A 21,532-nucleotide genomic window follows, 5' to 3' on the forward strand; every position below is an offset into this window, starting at 1 on the left:
TAGTTTTGTCAACTTTTTAGATTTTGTTGCTTCATATACACATTGATGCCTTGCCCCATCTAGCAGTACTAAAGTAGTGATCTATGGTCCAAACAGGGAAACACTTTTTAATATCTCAGTGCATTAACCTCTTTCTGCAGGCCCCCTGGTGTCCATTCTGCGGGGCAGAGTGGAAATTGACACAGACATTTTTAATAACATGACCTCACAAAATATTTTTCCCTGTGTATTTGTTATCAGATTAATGAGGATACTGTTTGCTCTCTCTGTGTGAAATGTTGTGACTGTGTTGAGTGCTAGAAGGCAATGAGGGGTGAAAGGGGAGGGGTCATAACACAGAACCATCTGTGGTGAAGACAAAAAAGTCACACAAATCTCCACAAAGCAGGCTGCCCAGACAAAAGGGCAACTGCAGCTTTCTTCAGATCAGACGAATATAGCTACTACAATAAAAATACCATTTTAACTTCAAATATCCAGCTATTTTTTTATTTTGCAAATCAAACATGTTTCCATCATACAAATATTTTTTGTTAACATAATAAAAGAAAGCAATGCATAATTTCAATGAGGACCCTGTAAAACAGGTAGAAATGCATTTTGTGGCTACTGTGAAAGTGACTAAATCCAGCTGTATGTACTCAAAAGTGTGCACAATTAAGTATTTTACAAAGGCTTAGAATTACCTCAGCCAAAAAGCTTTCAGAACTGGAGCTATTTGCTTTATAGTTAACATATTAATGGATTGCATGCTTGATTTTTGATGTGTTCGCAACAATTAATCACCAATTATTGCATCTCTGCTGCACAGTCGAAGCTTATTTCTGGGTTAGACCATGTTGTCTCTCTCTTTTGAATTGCTGTCTGTTCTAATTAACAGAGATTTTCCCTTAAGAGTGCTGAATGTAATTAATGTATTAAACAGATTACTACCTGAATTGTTCACTACATTTTTCTGGCATTTTTCACTACATCTGTGCTCTTTATTTTAAGGCCTTTTGTTTCCACTATGAGAGGAACTATTCACTAATAAATCTACACCTTTCCTCAAAAGCTCCAGCACTCCTTGAGAAGTGATATTTTTCAATTTATGATAATTGAAGCATTCATTTGGATGGACGCCTATGAGAGATTGATCCTGTTAAGATTTGTGGGATCACCTTTGACAATTTGCATTTCAATGAGCACGCACAGTTAAAGTGTGTGGAGTGGTGTGGTGGGACAGCGTGAGGAGGGACTGCAGAGTCACTGGCAGGCTGTGTGCCACACACATTAGCTGTATTAAAGTTTTAGTCCATGATAAATTGTTAATCCTTTCACTGAAGGCGGTGGATTAACCAACCTGAAAGTGCTTCCCTTGCACTGTCAGAGTGCTCTGTTAAAACTGAAGAACCATGACTGGAGGCATTCATACATAAGAAATGTGTCAGCTGTGCCTTGATTTAAAAATACTGAGGTCCTTTTTTTGACCCCATGCATCCAAAATATCTAGTATGTAATGCTAATGACAACATGCAGTACTGTGTGAAAGTTGGACACAGTGCTGCTGTTAGCAATTCAGGACAAGTGCATTCATTTTTCAGCATCAGACCAAAAGCATTAAACATATTTAATCAAAAAGTAAACAGAAGCCTCAACAGCTTAATATAATATCATATTTTTCATTATTAAGAATATCTAGCCTTTGCCTTCATTGCAGCTTTCATTTTTTTGAGGAGACCTGCTTTCAGTTTTTTCCACCCAAGTTCGGTCTTAGAAGTTGGTTATATTTTCTGGTGCTCACTATCAGAGCAGTTTTTAACACCTCAGTCAGTAAAATCTATTCTACACTGCTCAAAAAAATAAAGGGAACACTTAAACAACACAATATAACTCCAAGTAAATCAAACTTCTGTGAAATCAAACTGTCCACTTAGGAAGCAACACTCATTGACAATCAATTTCACAGCTGTTGTGCAAATGGAATAGACAACAGGTGGAAATTATTGGCAATTAGCAAGACACACTCAATAAAGGAGTGGTTCTGCAGGTGGGGACCACAGACCACTTCTCAGTACCGATGCTTTCTGGCTGATGTTTTGGTCACTTTTGAATGTTGGTGGTGCTCGTGGTAGCATGAGACGGACTCTACAACCCACACAAGTGGCTCAGGTAGTGCAGCTCATCCAGGATGGCACATCAATGCGAGCTGTGGCAAGAAGGTTTGCTGTGCCTGTCAGCGTAGTGTCCAGAGGCTGGAGGCGCTACCAGGAGACAGGCCAGTACACCAGGAGACATGGAGGAGGCCGTAGGAGGGCAACAACCCAGCAGCAGGACCGCTACCTCCACCTTTGTGCAAGGAGGAACAGGAGGAGCACTGCCAGAGCCCTGGAAAATGACCTCCAGCAGGCCACAAATGTGCATGTGTCTGCACAAACTGTTAAAAACGGACTCCATGAGGATGGTATGAGGGCCCGACGTCCACAGATGGGGGTTGTGCTCACAGCCCAGCACCATGCAGGACACTTGACATTTGCCAGAGAACACCAGGATTGGCAAATTCGCCACTGGCGCCCTGTGCTCTTCACAGATAAAAGCAGGTTCACACTGAGCACATGTGACAGACGTGACAGAGTCTGGAGACGCCGTGGAGAGCGATCTGCTGCCTACAACATCCTTCAGCATGACCGATTTGGCAGAGGGTCAGTAATGGTGTGGGGTAGCATTTCTTTGGAGGGCCGCACAGCCCTCCATGTGCTCGCCAGAGGTAGCCTGATTGCCATTAGGTACCGAGATGAGATCCTCAGACCCCTTGTGAGACCGAATGCTGGTGTGGTTGGCCCTGGATTCCTCCTAATGCAGGACAATGCTAGACCTCATGTGGCTGGAGTGTGTCAGCAGTTCCTGCTGTGCTTGCACCACAGACTGTCCAGGAGTTGGCAGAGGCTTTAGTCCAGGTCTGGGAGGAGATCCCTCAGGAGACCATCCAACACCTCATCAGGAGCGTGCCCAGGCGTTGTAGGGAGGTCATACAGGCACGTGGAGGCCACACACAATACTGAGCCTCATTTTGACTTGTTTTAAGGACATTACATCAAAGTTGGATCAGCCTATAGTGTGTTTTTCCACTTTAATTTTGTGTGTGACTCCAAATCCAGGCCTCCACTGGTTAATACATTTGATTTTCATTGATGATTTGTGTGATTTTGTTGTCAGCACATTCAACTTTGTACAGAACAAAGTATTCAATGAGAATATTTCATTCATTCAGATCTAGAATGTTATTTGAGTGTTCCCTTTATTTTTTTGAGCAGTGTATATCTCACCAGGTCAGTTTCAGTGTTTTGGTCTTTTTCTTTTTCTCAGTAACTGGTTCTTGGCAGCTACTCACCTCTTCAGACTCGTAGTGTTGTCTTCTCACAGTGGAAGGATGGACAGAAACCCCTGTGGATTTTTTCAGAGCTGAATCAGGAGTGGAGCTTGATTTTCTCTGCTCTCGCAAAGATAAAAACAAAGTGCTGTTCATTTGATGGTGACAGTTGTGGTGGTCTACCAGGTCTTACACGGTTGTTAACAGTCCCATTTTCTCTACATCTTTTAATCATCTTTTGAACTTTAGTTTTGGAAACTCACTAATTTTCCATTAAATTTTGCCTTTCTTGTGCAAGTGGATTATTTTATATATAGTTTTATATCCACATGAGACAGAAATGTATAGAATGTTAGTGTCTGGGAATATATAACATTATTGTATCATAAACATCATTGGGAACATCTTGTTGGGACTCATTAATTGTGAGATTTGAAGGAGAGAACGGTTATAGTGGCAGTAGGTGGACAAATTTGATATTGATGAATTTGAGATAGTAGTATAGTAGCTCCTTATGGTAAGTTTTACCTATATTATTAATTTAACAAGAACTGATTTATAGACTGTTAAAAAGTAATTTATTAAATATTTATTCTCTTTTGAGAACTAATAAACCATAACCTAGAGCAAAGTTGGCTTTTTTGCAGCAGCAGCAGCTTGGATGCATCCAGTGCTATAGGCCTCTCTTTCAGTTACAGTTTCACTGCATGTCTTGTGCTCTGAAAAGTCTGTGCATTGTCTTTGCAGGTAGATTGCCATTAGGTTCATACTGTTCATTTGAGTCAGGGTCCTGTGGGTGGTCAGCTTCTGATAGACAGTCTTCCTGGAGCCTGGCCAATGGTGAACAACTGTCCGAAAGCACTGACCTTTTAGGAACAACACTTCAAAACACTCAAGGTGAATAAGTAACTTTAAAGTGGTGAGCGGTTCGTGTTTTTATGTTAATTACATACTTAATTTTTAAATTCGAAATGTATGAACACCAATATGTTTTAATTTCTTTTAGCTCTGTCAGAGTTATGATATTGCAACTATTTGAAACAATCACAATTATTTTAACCAACTGCCATCATTTTCCACAGTCATGAAATGCTGCAATAAGCAAAATGTGAAATGGGTGGTGGAGGTGAAGCAGATGTAAATAAAAAGAAGCAGTAAATGTATTCTGAAAGACATTGTAGGGCCTAAAACTGAAACATTCTAACTTGTAAATTAGTGCTGATGTTTAGAGGGCAATGATAAGTAATGTCTATTTACTTGTTTGCTAATTCTGACATTTTTAGAATGTATACTAGCAGAAAGAGTGTTTTGTGTTTAAATTTTCACTAAAACGTTGTTTACACATGACTGAAATCATGGACATTTTGTGTGAGTGTGCATTTACAACATTGTAGCACATCGTTTTGAAAGTTCCATTAGTGTTGGCTACTGTGTACACTAGGAAGGAAGATCATCAGCTGATTTGGCCACTTTAGATTTGTACTTTAATAGCTGTAAACAGTGAACAAGAAAAGACAATTAAATCATTAATCCCAGTTATTTACATAACAATCAATCAGTGTGACTTAGGTACATTAGATGATTCATTTGAGTGTTAAAATGTGAACCGTTGGTAGAAAAATGACTGTCTTGTGTTATCCATCACTTTACCTATTGTGTGCTTTAGTTTTAATGTCTAAACTAACAAGAGTTGATGGTTCTGTACACTAGCTTTCATTTGTAGTCATTATCAGAAGGCCTACATTTAAGGTATGTTCATCTGTCTTGCTTTAGGCAGTGAGTAGCGACCCACAGATCAGTATCTTTAGCTTAGGCATGCTGGAAAAAGTCGCATTAGACAAAACTGAACTCATTTGTATCGAGAATCACAAGTTGATGAATGTTTAAAATCTGAAACTGATAATGTTGCAGTTTTCTCCATCTCCTTGAATAGATGAATCCCCCAACTCTTGTAAGAAGAGTTCAGTGAGAAAGTGTGTTTTCTTGTCACACAGAAGGTGACGTAGTGTCTCCAAGAGGATCCCCAAGAATAAAAAGATGATCCCCCAGATTTCTTTCCATATTTCATAGATTACATGTATAGTGTAAACCTGTAACTGTCAGTTATGAATATCACTGATGGGACTTTTCCCATAGATGGACTGCCTGTTCCAAATTTCTAATGGGAAAATAACTGGCATGTTCTGTAGGTACCACTCGGAATTTTCACTTAATGAAATATCCTTGGGAGATGGTTGCAGTTATTTAAGAGCCAGCTGAGAACACTTCAGTATTATGCAGCTCAGCTTGATATTGGCAAGTCAGACTGGATTTTGGTGCATGCAGCACAGCCGTTCACTTTATGGCTGGCCGGCTGGTGTCCAGCTTTGTAACTCCAGCTGAGATCTGTTATGCAGCTTTTGAGTGGAAACACGTTAGCTCTTGTCTTTGTGCAAAACGCAGAGGAATAGGCAGGCTTGCTTCTCCCTTGCGGGATGTCCAAGTATAAAGAAAACCTTTAAAACTGGTTTCTGATATATTTTTTACTCTTGTTGAAGAGCCAATTGTTGTTTGAACATAAGGGAAAAGCCATTTTGACAACCTTGCAGGGAAAGCCAATTTATCAACCAGACAACCTTAACCCTTAGAGGTCGAGAGTTTTTACTTCTGTTTTCCTTTAGTGTTCAAGAGTAATATTTGTGTAATATGTAATTATGCAGTTATTAACATTAAAATTTGATTAACATTCAGCCTTGATGGTCTTGAGTCTGCACTTTCTCACATTTGTTTCAAAAGTTGGGGGGTCAGAGGAAGCACGTTCACCCTCCCAGCTTTGAAGCGTTGTGTGATAGAGAGACCTAGGTAAAGGGTGTAACAGGCAACTGCTAAACTGGGGGAAACACTGGGTAAAAAATAAAATTAAATAACAAAATTATGTTTTTTCTTAAATAACAGCAGATGTAAGAGTAACTTTTGATATAATTGAAATCAAAATAAAACTTCTACTTCCAGAAACAAATGGGCTGTTGATTGAAATTTTGGAGTGCATGCACTCCAAACACAAGTTTCTGCTTGTTTTAGTGACCTATGAGGGAGAGACTCTCATCAAAAAAATCCCTATTTGACCCCACAGTGAAATCTAGTATGGTGTTCTTATGTTTGTTTTTTTAGTTGTTTTTTTGTTTGTTTTTTTGTTTTTTGGCACCAGACAAGTGCCTGTCGCATAACACTAACAGGGATATTCAGGGGTCCTCACCTTGTTTGTTCTATTCTTTAAAAATCGACAATGCACTTACACACAGATTTTTTTACCACTCCTGTGGTAAAACTAATCAAGCTCACATAGGACTTTACAGCATTCCTTGGTTTTTGCCTGTGATACATGTATCTTCTAGGTTTTAAAGGGGAATACCCCTGTTTTCTTAACATTTGTACATTATCCAAGGGTTGAGAGATAAACAGTCATACACTGTTACATACATACATACATACACATCATACATACAGTGTTTGGATGTGAAATAGTGGATTGCAGACCCCACAGTTGTGGTGATAGGAACCCAGGGTACACCACAAGTAAATACATTTTATTTAGTGTCCAAAACAACCAGTGAACCTACATGAGCCTGATTTTTTTATGTGAAATGTTTATAATGGAAATAGTGATAATAAAAAAATGTTTTTTTTTATTCAGTACTATTTATCCTTAAAACATGAATGGATTAAAAAAAAACTTCAGGGCTAAAACTTTCTCAAACTGTCTGAAAAGTACCATAAAACAACATCTCAGGCATCAGGCAGCATATTCTTAGCCATGTCATGTAATAACTGTACGGTAACCTTTAGAGGTTTTAAACTCTCCAGGCATCTGGTTTCTATCACCACCATAGTAGACAATTTAACTCAGTAAGATTGTCTATAAAGGAGCATTTCAAATCAAATCACTTTGAATGACATTAAATACATCTTAATTATTTAATTAAGCAAAAAGTATGAACAATCAGTGGATTCTCCTTTAAGTGAGACCGACCTGTTCAAATGAACTCTTGAGATCTTTATTGTATTAATTACAAACTAAATAGATTTGGAAGTAACAAATGTGTTCCCTGCATGCTCTGATTTTGTTCCCTTCTAAGGTCACTTCCTGTTCCTAAAGGTCAGAGGCAACGCTAACGGTAACGAAGCATCCATTCAAAGCCCGGCTCTTCCCTTAACTGTATCTAGCCGAGAGTGCCAGGTGAGAATTAGTATGGCTTGGTATGGTTGGGTATGGCTGTCTCTATAGACTAATGCTTTGTTAAGATAACTTTTAATATTCTCCATAGCAGTGCTTGTACACTATATGTCCAAATGTATCCAGATAACTCTTCTAATAAGTGAATTCACCTACATTAACCTATTAAACTGAACATTTGTTTGAATCATTAAGCGCTTATTATTGTCTTGTTTGATCAGAGTAATGATAATGTTTGATTTATAGCCAGTGCATGTGTTTTCTTGTCCTGGGAGGTAGTTTGTGGGACAAATTAAATGAAACAAAAGTCTACTAATTTTCAGCTGGTGGATTACATTCTTTACATATCAAATAAATGCAGCAACAGCACTTTGTTATTAACGAAGAAAAGTGGATTCAACAGCAAAAATTGCCAGGTGTTAGGGTTAAGGCGCACCCATTGTTGACACTGCTACTGATGCTCCCTTGTGGAGAATTTGTAGCTTACAAAATATGAGTTCCATTTTTTATTTAATTCTTTAAAAAGCTTTATTTGGTAATGCAGGTTTGTCATGACAGTAGCCATTACTGCTAATAAATTTTACCATACAGTCAAGTGTATTTAACACCCAACTCTGAGAGTGAGAGTAGTCATCAAGGTTCAAGCATTTTTACAGGCTAGTAGTTCAGGATAGAGTAATTCTTGATTTGTACATATGTGTATTTTGTAACTGGCCATATTGCTGAGTGGATAATTCACTGGTCCAAGTAGTGCAGCAAAGTTCCCGGCAATCTTTATATCACACTGGCACCCCATGTGAAGCAATTTGATATGTTGTCATTGCATATGTGTTTATTACAAAAGCTCATATCTTGATAACAGTAAAATTACATTTTATCGGGGTAGTATAAAGCCCCCCATCATTAAGCTTTAGAGCAGTGAAGCTGTATTGTCTGGAGTGAAGGAGCTCCATTCAGCACCAATACCAATTTGGTATGAGTTGGAGTTGTGTTTGTGATCCAGAACTGAACATCATTTGAACTGAACATCAGCGCAATCATTCAGCATTACTGAGGCAGCAGTGCTTTTCCTGGAGTTAGAGCCAATAAAAGATGGAAAAGTAATATATCTGGCCTTTTTTTCCACCTGTATTTCACTCTAATAATGAGCAGCTGAGAGCTGTTCGAAGCTAATTATCTTTGTGACAAGGGCTTATTCCGCTGGTTAGTTTGTTTGCTGTTTGTGATGCACGTGGTTTGTTCATGTGACATTACTGATTAGGATGTGTGCATGTGGGTCGTTTCAGGATGCCAGTTCATTCACATTAATGACAGATTTGAGTCACTTACCTACAAATTGTGAACCATCAAGTTAGAAGGATTGGATTAGAGCAAAAATTAGGAATTGTGCAGCAAGGCTTGTAATATGAACATAGCCTAAGGCTGTTGTGACTGAATACAATCATATCCTCACAGCAATGTTCCAGTATTTTGTGCAAAGGATTTCCAAAAGAGTAGAGCAGCAAAGTGGGGGACAAGCTCCCTGTTAATACCCTTGACTTCAGAAGAAACATTAGATGAGCACGTGTCTAGAAACATTTTGACATATAGTGTATATGAACTTCATGAACTAAGGAGAAGAACACAGTGGTTCTCTTAGACTAATTTATATCTTTCCTTTAAATTCCTTTAAACTGATATTTTTTTCTGATTATTATATCTACAGTGTGTGTGTGTGTGTGTGTGTGTATGTGTGTGTGTGTATGTATATATATATATATATATATATATATATATATATATATATATATATATATATATATATATATAATTGACTATGTTGTCCCATCTTTAATCCATTTTGGTATGTAGTTGCACTTCTTGCTGTATCTGTATGGGGATTTTAATGGCACAGTGCTGCTGTCAGTGGTGGAAAATGATACTGCAGAGACTCCTTTAATGTGGGAAAGGGCTGGACAGTGGAAGGACGACTGGCAGGACATCACTCTGCAAATCACTGACCTCCTAAAAGGGTAATGGAGATGCTGAATTTTATTGGACATGCCAAACAAAAGAAATGATTTTACATTTTTCTTGTATTTCATTTTTTCCCCCAAAGGGCTTCCTATGTGTGTTTTTATGTACCAATATATAATTTTCTTAAACAAAATTAGTTATATTTGCAGCACAGTTTCCATTTATGAGCTTTGTGGAAAGTAACTGGTATGTTAGGGAACTAACAGTGTTTGCATACTACATGAACCTTTTATTTCCAAATATGTATTGATTTCCCTGAAATGGGCCTTTTATGCTGAATTTGTTGTGGCTGTCTCGACTAAGCCACCGTAGTCAGGCACTGAAATGAATGCAAGTTGATTATATGTTTATTTTCATCTTGTCCTCATCCTTTGTTTTATTTGTTTTGACTGCAGGTTCCATATAAAAGTGCAGGCTCTATGGGCTGCCGGCTCGAAGGCCGACGTTGCACTCGATGACATTTCATTAAGTGCAGCATGTTTTGACACAGGTGACCTTTAACCCATGAAACACACACACACAAATATAGTCGTGAGTCATGAGACTCTAACAGCTCCACTTTTTCTGTTTTTGTTTTTCTTTAACATCTAAAAACACCAGTTGCCCTTTAAACTGTGCAAACATTTCATGACAGTTGGACCAATAGAAAATTTGAGAGCATAGTACTGAAGTGTTCATAATGTTAAAAATAAGCAGTAAGTCATGCGAGGCTGTGTGTTACTGTGATGTTATCATAGTAAGGGGTGTTCTTAGGCATGTGTGTAGCAGAATAACACCCCCATACCTGTGGTAAAATCACTATAATGTCTCAAGTGAGACAACAAAAAAGACATGATAAAATGCACCATTTCCCCACTGAATAATCAATAACAATTGCAATAAACAATTCCTTCACCATTTAATGTACTTAGCTTTTCCATGAATAAAGTTCAGTTTATGTCGTATTATCTTTTTAAAAGCAATAAAGTGACTTTTTTTTTTTAATTGAAAGGAACAGAACTTTAACTTATTTGATCACAAAGACTTAAAATGTCTGTGTCTACCTTTAATATGGTGGTTTTGGCCTGTCCCACCCCACTGACATTGAGCTTCTCTATGAAAAATATTCCGGCTAGTATCTTGTAGCATCTAGTATTGTGTTGGCGTAAAACTAACATTTGTTTTCCCGCACTGGTTTTAATACTGCTTCCGAAGCACATTCACATATCATTTTCTTTACTTTTTATTTTGCAGTTTTACAGTGAGTCATTCAGTAAATGCTGTACTGAATATTAAAGGAGGAGCAGTTGAGTCTGTTTTAGCCTAGTGCTTAGGAAAAGAATTCAAATAAATAATTTCCTTGATTTTAACTAAACTAAGTTCTAAGTATAAGTATATTATGGTGTAAGTATATTAAGTAGTCCATGCAAGCAACAGCCTGTTCACAGAGGTTTAGTTTTAGTGACTTGTGTGCATAACTACAACATTTATTTTGTATGAATTTATCAAGTATATTTCAACAGCTTTGAATATGACTCTACTTATACTTAATTATGTAAAATGTATTGGAAGCATATAGGGTTCTGTTTTCATTTTTTAACTAACTGCAAAATCCTATCCAGTTCATTTTATAGAAATGTTGGGAAAATATCACTTTCCATTTAATTTTATCAGTCATCTGAGGCAACTAATTTATTGCTGATATCCATTTATTTTGATATCCATATTGAGGTATCACAGCTGGTATTGGTTCCAAAACCAAAATCAGTGCTATATTAGTACTGTAACAATTGAAAAATGATATATGGTGCAGTCAGCCCTGCTAACTAACAGATCACCCACTAAAAGTTTTCTGCTGCATGTTGAATCAGAGACAGAAATCAGTTTTGAAAGGGTAAACATGCACATGAAGTTTCTTCCTCTGTTAGCAGTAGGAGGTATCTCTTATGAAGCTCATGATGCAGCTCCCGCTTGATTAGTTCTGAAAGGTGGGGGAGTCAATAAAAAATTATTTCCTTTCGCGTTCCCTTCTCACAATGCAGCAATTCTCATAAAGACACTCGTCATGGATTGCCAATGCATGACTGTGGTACTTGAGGCTGGACTTTGCCTCGTGAACTCCTTCATTGGCGACGTGATGTATAAGCAGGCACGTCTGCCCTGTTATAGTGCAGCATTTCTCGGAACGCTGTGGTTTTTCGTTCCCAAAGCACTGGAAAAGGGTGGCGTGGACCTAAACCGATGACCTGCTTTCTATTCTGCGGTTAGCCGCACGTGCTGGTGGTCCTCTTGAGTCAAGCTGTATTATTTATCGTCCATAAATACAATCGAGCGTTTGTGAAATTCCTAAGATATCTGATCGTTAAATAATGCCTCTTAAATCGCAGCTCCCTTTATCACGCTCATCTTTCGTCCTCCTCGCTTCTCTTCTCACAACTCTCTGTCACACTCTCCAATTCTTGTAGACCTCCTTCTTCATCTTTTCCAGGCATCCAGTATCTCATCTGCAGGCCCAATGTACTTAATAGCATCTCACAAAGCATCTCATCTGCTTATAAAGTCTTCATCTTTTTATGATAGCTTATCATCACAAGCACAAGGTCTGGAATGGGATGTTCAACCCTAATGCCATCATTCTTTCATCTCTCTCTCTTTGCACTCTTTATCTCATGGCTATAATCTGTCTGGTTTTGTTAGATCTGAATGCACTGCTTTTTGGACATCAAGATTTGGACTCTATCAGCAAGCTGGACTTCCTGAGCCCCCTTCCTGAGCCCTCTGTAACAGGTATAGTGAATTACTCTGATGGAATGATAAAATGCCTCTTTAATGAAATTCTTTTGCAGCACCAAAGCTCAGAAATTCTCTAAGCAGGGCCACTTCTACAGCTAGAAGCTCACAGCGAGAAGCTCGCTTGCAGAAAAAGCTCAGATGTACAGATTTGTGCAAAAGTCTTTAGCCACCTGAGAAAATTATATTTAGTGCTGTATCTTGTCAGTAAGCTCAGTAAGTTGTCTAAGAAATACATGAGCATCGCTGCAATTGTGGTTTAGCTGTTTAGTGTGTTTTACAATTTCGAAAATTGCCATAGTTTATAGTTGGTCATTTTGCTTGTCAGTCAAATGACCCTCCTTTAAAAATAAGCTTTTCTTGGCAATGAGAAGCAATAAAGCTTACCAGATTCTTTGGCCTGTCTACTTATTCTACAACATCCTAAAATAAAATCTCTTGGCACATTTGCTTTGATTACTACGAGTTCTAGTGAAATTGCACAAGTTCTATTGCGATTGCACACTGCACAAATGGACGAGACATTCTGAGGAGATTGACTCCTTCCAAACTGTGGTGCTGTTTGAATGCAAAATGGCATATAAATGAAACAAAAACTGAAGGAACTGTCATTTCATGTCTGCAGATCTTCTTAGGTACATGGAAAAGATGAATTTCTGATACTGATGATGATTCTGATGACGTGTGTTTTATCATCTGTTCATAAGATTGTCTCTGAATCTATAGATTGCATAGTTTTGGTTTTAAAATTTGACACATTCTGAGTACTTGATGTACACAAGTCACTGTGCACGTCAATTATGTTATATATGAATGTAACACATTTTCACTGCTTCATAAAAACAGTATTAAAGCTGTTGTGTTTTCACAATGATTTCACTACATGTTGTGGGAAAACACACAGCATCTTTCTGCAGATAATTTTCAAAAATCACAAGGTATAGATAGATAAACAGTACACATATAAAACCCACAACACCTGCAAGTACAAGATGGTTCTGAAAGCTCATGGATATTATTGTATTTAATATTGTTGTCAAATACATTTTGCTCAATCAGTTGTGATTTTTTTAACCAGTACTTTTTTTACACCTTTTTTATGCCAATGTCAAATATGTAAGTGTCAATACCCAGAGAATCAGAACTAAAATGCAACAGTTTATTATTTGCTGCTTTTGGTCCAGACCAAGGAAACTGAACTAAACCATGTCGTTGACTGTCATTTCTGTGTATCCTAATACCTGCTGCCAACTACCAACTAAACTATCTCTAAAGGGGCTAGATGGGCTAAAAAAGTACCCATGGTGGACAGTAACTAAGTAAATTTAATTTGTTATTGTACTTAAGTAGTTTTTTCATGTATCTGTACTTTACTGAAGTATTTCCATTTTGGGCAACTTTTCAGTTTCACTCCACCACATTTCAAATTCAAATATCTTACATGACTAACCTTGGCAAGGATGCCAGGGAGAGAGCTGCGAGTGTGGAGGGGGCGGAGCGCAAAGCCCGAGCTCCCTGGACAGACGAGAGTGGCGTGAGTCACGGAAGTGACGGCGGGAGGAGGAGGACGATGACAGTGCCGGCTCTCGCAGCCGTCACCGTCAGGGTAAAACCAGTGAGCTCTCTCAAGACCATCGCAACCTTATTGTTGCAAAACATACTGATGGGATTGGTTACAGAAGAATTTCTAAACTACTGAAGGTTCCAGTGAGCACTGTTGGGGCCGGAAGTGGGAAGAACATAATTTCTCCATAAACCGGCCATGACCAGGTACTCCCCACAAGCTTTCAGACAGTGGAGTGAAAAAAATTATCAGAAGAGTTGTCCAAGAGCCACTTGTGGAGAGCTACAGAAAGACCTGGAATCAGCAGGTACAATTGTTTCAAAGAAACCGCCATGGCCTGTATGCACAATCGCCATGCAAGACTCCATTGCTGAAGAATAAGCATGTTGAAGCAAGTTTAAAGTTTGCTCAACAACATTTAGACAAGCCGTTGAAATACTGGGATGATGGTCAAATGAGAACAAGACAGAACTTTTCGCCATAATACACATGATGTTTGAAGGTCAAAAGGCACTGCGTATCACCCCAAAAACACCATACCAACAGTGAAGTTTGGAGGTGGGAACATCATGGTGTGGAGCTGTTTTTCAGCATACAGCACTAGCATGCTTCAAATAATTGAAGGAAGGATGAATGGACAAATGTACTGAGACATTCTTTATAAAAATCTGCTGCCGTCTACCAGGATGATGAAGATGAAACGAGGGTGGACATTTCAGCAAGACATTGATCCCAAACACACAGCCAAGGAAAGTCAGTTGGTTTCAGAGAAAGAAAATAAAACTGCTAGAATGGCCCAGCCAATCACCTGACCTGAATCCAATTGAAAGTCTATGGAAGGAACTAAAGTTTAGAGTTCATAGAAGGAGCCCACAGAACCACGAAACCTGAGGATTTGAAGAGTGTTTGTGTGGAAGAATGTCATACCTGAGCAATGCATGTGACTAGTTTCTCCATACAGGAGGTGTCTTGAAGCTGTCATCACCAACAAAGGCTTTTGTACGAAGTAATAAATACATTTCACTAAGCATGTTCAGTACTTTTTCCCTGTCATTTCTCATTCTATGGTTTGATTTCTTTGCATGTGTGTATTGGATGGATTGTTACTGACATCTTCATGTCAATAGCACCTTTAGAAATATATTTACTTAGAAAATTGGTGACATGTTCAATACTTATTTCACCTGCTGTATGTCTATAAAAATGGAAAGCCAAATCGAAAGAAGTGCGAAGCAAGAACACCAATCAGGACACAGCACTTTGTTTTGATTTTGTTTTGACCTGTTGGACATACCGACCCTGTGCTATGGTTCATCGTTGGTGCAGCAGCGTAAATGCTTGGGGGTGCCTATGCCTGCATAAATGATGGAACTAAGTCCTGACTCTAACCTAACTTTGTGTAAATAGACCACAATGTAGAAATATGTACACACTTGCAGTTGTGTGTCTTTTTTCAGAATTTATTTAAACACTTTCATTTTATAGTAAATTGGCTTTTGCTAGTTTATGTTTATGAACAGAGACCTACAGATCAATATAGTAAAGGAAAACTCATTTGTGATCCTGAGTTTAAAGCCAGTTTTTATTAAACTTCTAAGTTGCAAATAAATCTTAAACTGAAACTTTGCTTGTTTGTAAAAAGTGATTTCAGAGCCACTCAGTTCTACCTGATGGAAACTTGTTTGCCTTCAGTGTTTTATGCTTATGATAATGTTATAGACATCAGCATCACTAATTAATGACATTCTATTATAAGACTGGTTTACCAAGAGAGACACTGGAGGATTTTTACCTAAAATGAGTTCATGAAGCAAGAGTCTCGTTACAGAAACAATAATGGGACGTTAGAGTCATAATGAATCTTATAGTACTTTTACTTATGATACTTACGTACAATACTTTTGTACTTTTACTCAAATGGAGGTCTAAAGGAGGAACTTCTACTTTTACTGGAGTAATATTTTACCTTGGGTATCTCTACATTATCTCCAGTACATGATTTGTGCACTTCGTCCACCACTGCTGTTCACAGCACACATATTTACTGTAGAATTCAGCTGTAAGCTGCATGTAAACAGCTACCTTTTAAATGATGTTATTTTCTTCTGTATACATGTCTGTTTTCATAAAAAACAAGCATTTTTGATAGAAGAGGATATGGAGTTTTATTTGCTTTAAATTTGGTGTGTGTGGTGATTTTTGTGATTTTAATTTGTCAGACTTGCAGAGGTTTTTCCAGTCAGTATTCTGGAAACAAGAAATTCTTGTTACTTTTTAGTATTAACATTTCTTTATATATTCAATGTAATATACTGCTTTTTTCAGGTGTCCTAAGTCTTTTGCACATTACTGTACAGGCTTATTTTAAAAGGCATTTGAGGCACAACAAAGAAGACTATTAACATGTTAACATTACATTCCCAGAGACCTGGTGGTTCACTTCGTGTGGGGCAAGTGGACCTCGTGGCCCCACTCAGGCCCAATGTGACAGCGCCTACCGAAACACTAATGTTAGCGTGATGGTGGGGAAAGAAGGCCCTCTCCGGGGTGTCCAAATGTGGAGGGTCCCTGCAACCAACCGATACAAGTAAGCAGCGCACAAGTTTTAAACCTTCTATATGACATTAAGAGCCTTAAAGGAAAAGTTTAGCCAAAAAAATCATATTTAGATGATTTTCTTTGAAATGTAGTTGATCAGCCAAGATGTTTGGTGTCTGAAGAGCTCATCAGTGACAACATACATCAATCATCTAATGATTGACAACTTAAGCTCACATTTAATGTGTTTACTATTTCTTCTTCTTTTGTTTAAAAGGATGAGCATTCAGCTAACTGAGCACTTGTTATTGAGCTTTAATCCAGACTGACATTTTAATCTCCTAGAGATTTTAATCTTTAGAACTCATGTTTCAAACTGTAGCTGTTACACATCTATTTAATTTCATGCCTATTCACAAATTGCTTTTGCATCGCCTGAGACCAAACAGAAAAAAATATACCAGTATGTTTGCCATATGAAACTGCTGCTTCTGGTAACCCAGCTTGGTTTCTGTTATAAAATTTGTGCTCTGAATGAAGCACAATGTAAATTTCACGCATGCATCAAGTGTATTTTAGACCAGAAATGGTAACTACATTGCTTTGCATTGCACTGTTACTGTGCCACTAGCAGCATTATCCTATGTTAATCTGTAGTTTTATTTTAGCTGTTTATGGTAGAAGTGCAGTTTTTTTTGTTTTGTTTTTTGGGGTTTTTTTACAGCTCAAACATGGCATGCTTTGTTTCACAACTGGTGTCAGAACAAAAGCACTGCGTGTAGCCTGTGGGCACTGACAGTAGAACCAGAGCTTATTTTTTCAAAACTGTCAAGAGTGATTGTCACAGCAAAAAGGTTTGAGGGGGCATGTAACCACTGGGAGATGAGCTTTCCTCCTGCCTCTCTCTCCCCTTCTGTTACACATGTGTGCATATACACTCTCTTTCTCTTGAACACAGCAAGTATCCAATGACTCATAGGCTGAAGGCATAGATTAATCTGTTTCTGCACTCCACTTAATCTGGCCCCTGCGCTGCACAGCCTTTGAACTGATTTGCTGTGATTGCCAGGCTAGTCCTGGGAGCTCATTACAAGCTGCTAAGATGTGCCAGGGAGGCGTGTGAAGAGTGAGAAACTAGCCGGAAAGAAAGACAGATGGCCGCTTCTTTGCTCTCAATCACTAGGCCTTTGAGCTTTAAACACTGTCAGTCGAGCCCCTCTTTAGCGACAGAGCAGATTTCCGTGTGAAAATCTGGCAACTAGCTGATACAGCTAACTGAGCTTGTCCCCCTTCATTAGGTAAATTATTTTAAAATGTGGTGTGTGTGTTTTTTTTTTGTTTGTTTGTTTTTTGTTAAAGGGCCCTGAGCCACAGCTGGTGTTAATCACAAATGTCTGGACTTCCCTCAAAACATGTAGGCTTTTTCTTTTTGTTGCACTGATAGTCTCTCTCTTGTTGTATAATAAATTTGTTAATGGACATTGATTGTAAATATTATATCATGTTCATGCTTATGCTAATCCTAATCCCAGCAGAGCATAGCTCAGCGTTTGATGGGAGATGGGATTCTTTGCAAGCCAGATAAATGGCTTTAATCATGTAAACTGCACATTTGTAAGTCAATGTCCAAACAAAAGCAAAACACATATTTGTTCTTACTCAAGTAATAATTTGTTAAGCATACATTCCATCAGCAAGGGTCCTTAGATAGAACGGTTAATGTTAGTATAAAGAAAATGCTGAAAAAAAAATAATAAATTACTGGTTTAGTTTAAAATATGTCATACATGCCAGGCATTTCACTGTCACCTCACCTTAGACCACAACAAACTGCACCACTTTCTGCATTGGTGTTCAAGCTAAAAGAGCACAAGATGCCTCAGAAAAAAAATGTGGGGAAGCACTTTCAATTATTGAACAGTAAGAAAAATGGTACAAAATTTGCTATAAAAGGCTGGTAGATCATTGACAAGTTTGATAAATCTTCACAAATATATAAGAAAAAATCAGCTCTTTTCTCTCCCTGTCTTTTCTACTAAAACATTTTAATAGCAGGTTTAAAATTAACAGCACAAACAGCAGGTCTGTATATGTGACGAAATCCTGATTACATGAGAAGAGATTTTTCCACACACAGTTAGTCCTGGTCGGGAGCTGCTCTGCAACTACCACACAAGCAAGATCATCACATTTTTGTAAATTATTATTTTTTAAATACAGTTTAAAACACTATAGAAAGTTTGAGTTCTGATTTCCAAAAATGTTGGGACACTGTGCAGAATAAATAAAAATGATATGCAAGTCTTGTAAACCATATTTTTTAAAGGAAAGTACCAAACACAACATATCAAATGTTGCCCATTTTGAATTTAATGCCAAAAACACGTTCCAAAAAAAGTTGGGACAGGGGCTTGTTTACAACTGTCTTTCATCACCTCTTCTTTTAACAACACTCTGTAAGTGTTTAGGAACTGAGTAAACCAATTTTTATTTATTTATTTATTTATTTTTAAAGCATTACACAACTTTGCCAGCCTTTTGTTGGAGCATGTTGTTCAAATTCAAAATGAGCATATATTTTTCGAAAAGCAATAAAATTTCTCAGTTTCAACATTTAATATGTTGTTTTTCAAATATAGGGTTTAAATGATCTGTACATCATTGACTTTTTGTTTTTATTTACATTTTGCAGGGTGTCCTAACTTTTTTGGAAATGGGGTTATATTTTAATTGCATACAATGCGAAAAGAAATGTGTTTTGAACCCCAGGATCACAGCCTATGGAGCTGCTGGAGGCAAAGGAGCAAAGAACCACAACAAGCGCTCACATGGGGTCATCATTTCGGCCATCTTCCCACTGGAGAAAGGGGACATCCTCTACCTCCTGATCGGTCACCAGGGTGAAGATGCTTGCCCAGGAGTGAGTACAGCCTTGATTCACAGCAGGAGTAACAAAACAAAAACAAAAAAGTGCAGTGTGTCACCTTTCTCACATATGTTCACTGAAATGATGAAATGAAAATGCCAACTTGTTTTCCTTTTAGATCATGCAAAAAAGGCCATCTCAAAAATGACATTAAAATATGTTAAAAAATGTTATCTTATTTTCTGCTGTAAAGATTTGCCAATATGAATTTTTTGCACAACAAAAATATGTAAGCTTGCTGCAGCCAGTGTTAGAAATAACCAGGGGCAAAAAATACCTTACATACTTGCATGGAATAAATAAAAATGAACAAACTAAATGTAAAGAATCATCATGTCACTATTGCATTAATCACTTTGCTCATTCCATTGCCCACTTTTCTTTACAGCATAAACATGTTTCTCAGTTGATAAAATCCTGCAGTTCACTTATAATCACATGTGAAAAAACACATTCACAAGTAAACATCACATGAATAAGATGTGATAATGTGACATCATGTGATCACATGACATAACGTGATAACATGAATATATGACCATGTGGCGTCATATAAATAATTAAGTGACACTTTTTAATTCCACAAACGGGGAAATTTCACCTCCGCATTTAACCCATCTGTGAAGTGAAACACCACATACACACACCAGTGAGAACACACACACTAGGGGGCAGTGAGCACACTTGCCCGGAGTGGTGGGTAGCCCTATCCATGGCACCTGGGGAGCAATTGGGGGTTAGGTGTCTTGCTCAAGGACACCTCAGTGATGGACTGTTGGCGCTGAGGATCAAACCAGCAACCTTCCGGTCACAGGGCCAGTGCCCTAAGCTCCAGCCCACGACTGATACATGAGCTTGTGACACCATATGAAAGATATATGAACACATGACAGTATGAAATGAATTAAATGGTGAAGAGTAAATCCCTTACAGAAAAGTCACATGTAAAGTCACGTAAAGTGTCTAAAAACACATTCCCAAACACATTCCCAAACACATTCACTTGACGTGATCACATGTGACATCCTGTGAATGTGACCACATGACTTCATGTGAATCATGCGAATAGTACACGATCATGTGACATAATGTGATCGCATGTGACTTTATTTGAATGTGATCACATGACTGGGATGTTCAAGATAAAGCGATGGTACCTGGTTGCAGTTGGTGGAGGAGGTAAGAAAAGAGTCGCCAGGCAGTTTTACCGACAGCCCCTAACCTCTTGTGGCTTTCAGATATAACATTTCTTTAAGAACATTAATTCAAACTTTACATTTGAAAACAATATCCCCAAACACAACATAGTTTGCTATGCACTCTATTCAGCACAGTTTGTTTCCATGTGTTGGTCAACTGAGCTTCTAGCCAATGAGGATCTGTCATCATCAAGCTGTCTCACACTTGTGGTCAGGTGGTGAGCAGCTGTGGTACCTGGCTTGCTCCTGAGAGATAACAGTGTATGTCATTGTGATGTGATCATGTGACATAATGTGATCGTGTGACATCATGTGATGTGATGACGTGACATCATATGAATAATACGATAACGTGACATCCTGTGAACGCGATCACATATACCATCATGTGAATAATATGTGATTACATATGACCTTGTGAAATGTGAGGTAGGACACACAAGTGAAAGGTATAAGCGAATGATTCATAATGTAAGAAAAATAAAAATATGCATCACAGGAAAAGTCCACATGTGGAAAAACTATTAAGAATTATGTGCAATGTGTAAACATGTAACTGATCATGAGTAAATTTCATGTGGTTTTTCTGTAAGGGATGGATCATAAGCTGCAGCAAATGAAGACGTCTCCATCCACGAGCACTCACCACCAGCAATTCTATATTTTTTTCTTATACACTGATAGTTTGTATAAGTGGTTAGCATTTTCATTAAATTATAATATTATTTTGAATATATATACAGGGTGAGTCAAAAGTCACAGGACAGCGTTTTATTTTATTTTTTTATCGACTTTTATGTCTGGGGTCATCTCAAACAAATTGTGTATGCCGAGAAAATTCACAACAAACACCACCTTCAGCACCGCATCGTGGAGGCTTATGACAGCATAAAAAATAAAATAAAACAGTCCTGTGACTTTTGACTCACCCTGTATATATATGTGTGTGTGTGCGTGT

The 21,532-nt window shown here is 38.0% G+C and overlaps 1 protein-coding gene across 1 annotated transcript in view; it reads left to right on the forward strand.

Annotated features, from left to right (window-relative positions):
• The window catches only part of ltk (leukocyte receptor tyrosine kinase), a 124,733-nt gene that overhangs the window by 65,258 nt on the left and 37,943 nt on the right, over positions 1–21,532 (forward strand). The window contains exons 7-13 of the mRNA XM_017713450.2: positions 4,097–4,246; positions 7,465–7,565; positions 9,414–9,574; positions 9,974–10,068; positions 12,255–12,344; positions 16,336–16,498; positions 19,219–19,369. Coding sequence (XP_017568939.1) covers positions 4,097–4,246; positions 7,465–7,565; positions 9,414–9,574; positions 9,974–10,068; positions 12,255–12,344; positions 16,336–16,498; positions 19,219–19,369 — 911 coding nt within the window. The remainder of the gene's footprint in view (positions 1–4,096; positions 4,247–7,464; positions 7,566–9,413; positions 9,575–9,973; positions 10,069–12,254; positions 12,345–16,335; positions 16,499–19,218; positions 19,370–21,532) is intronic.

This window comes from Pygocentrus nattereri, chromosome 10 (assembly GCF_015220715.1).
Source record: "Pygocentrus nattereri isolate fPygNat1 chromosome 10, fPygNat1.pri, whole genome shotgun sequence".
NCBI lineage: Eukaryota > Metazoa > Chordata > Actinopteri > Characiformes > Serrasalmidae > Pygocentrus > Pygocentrus nattereri.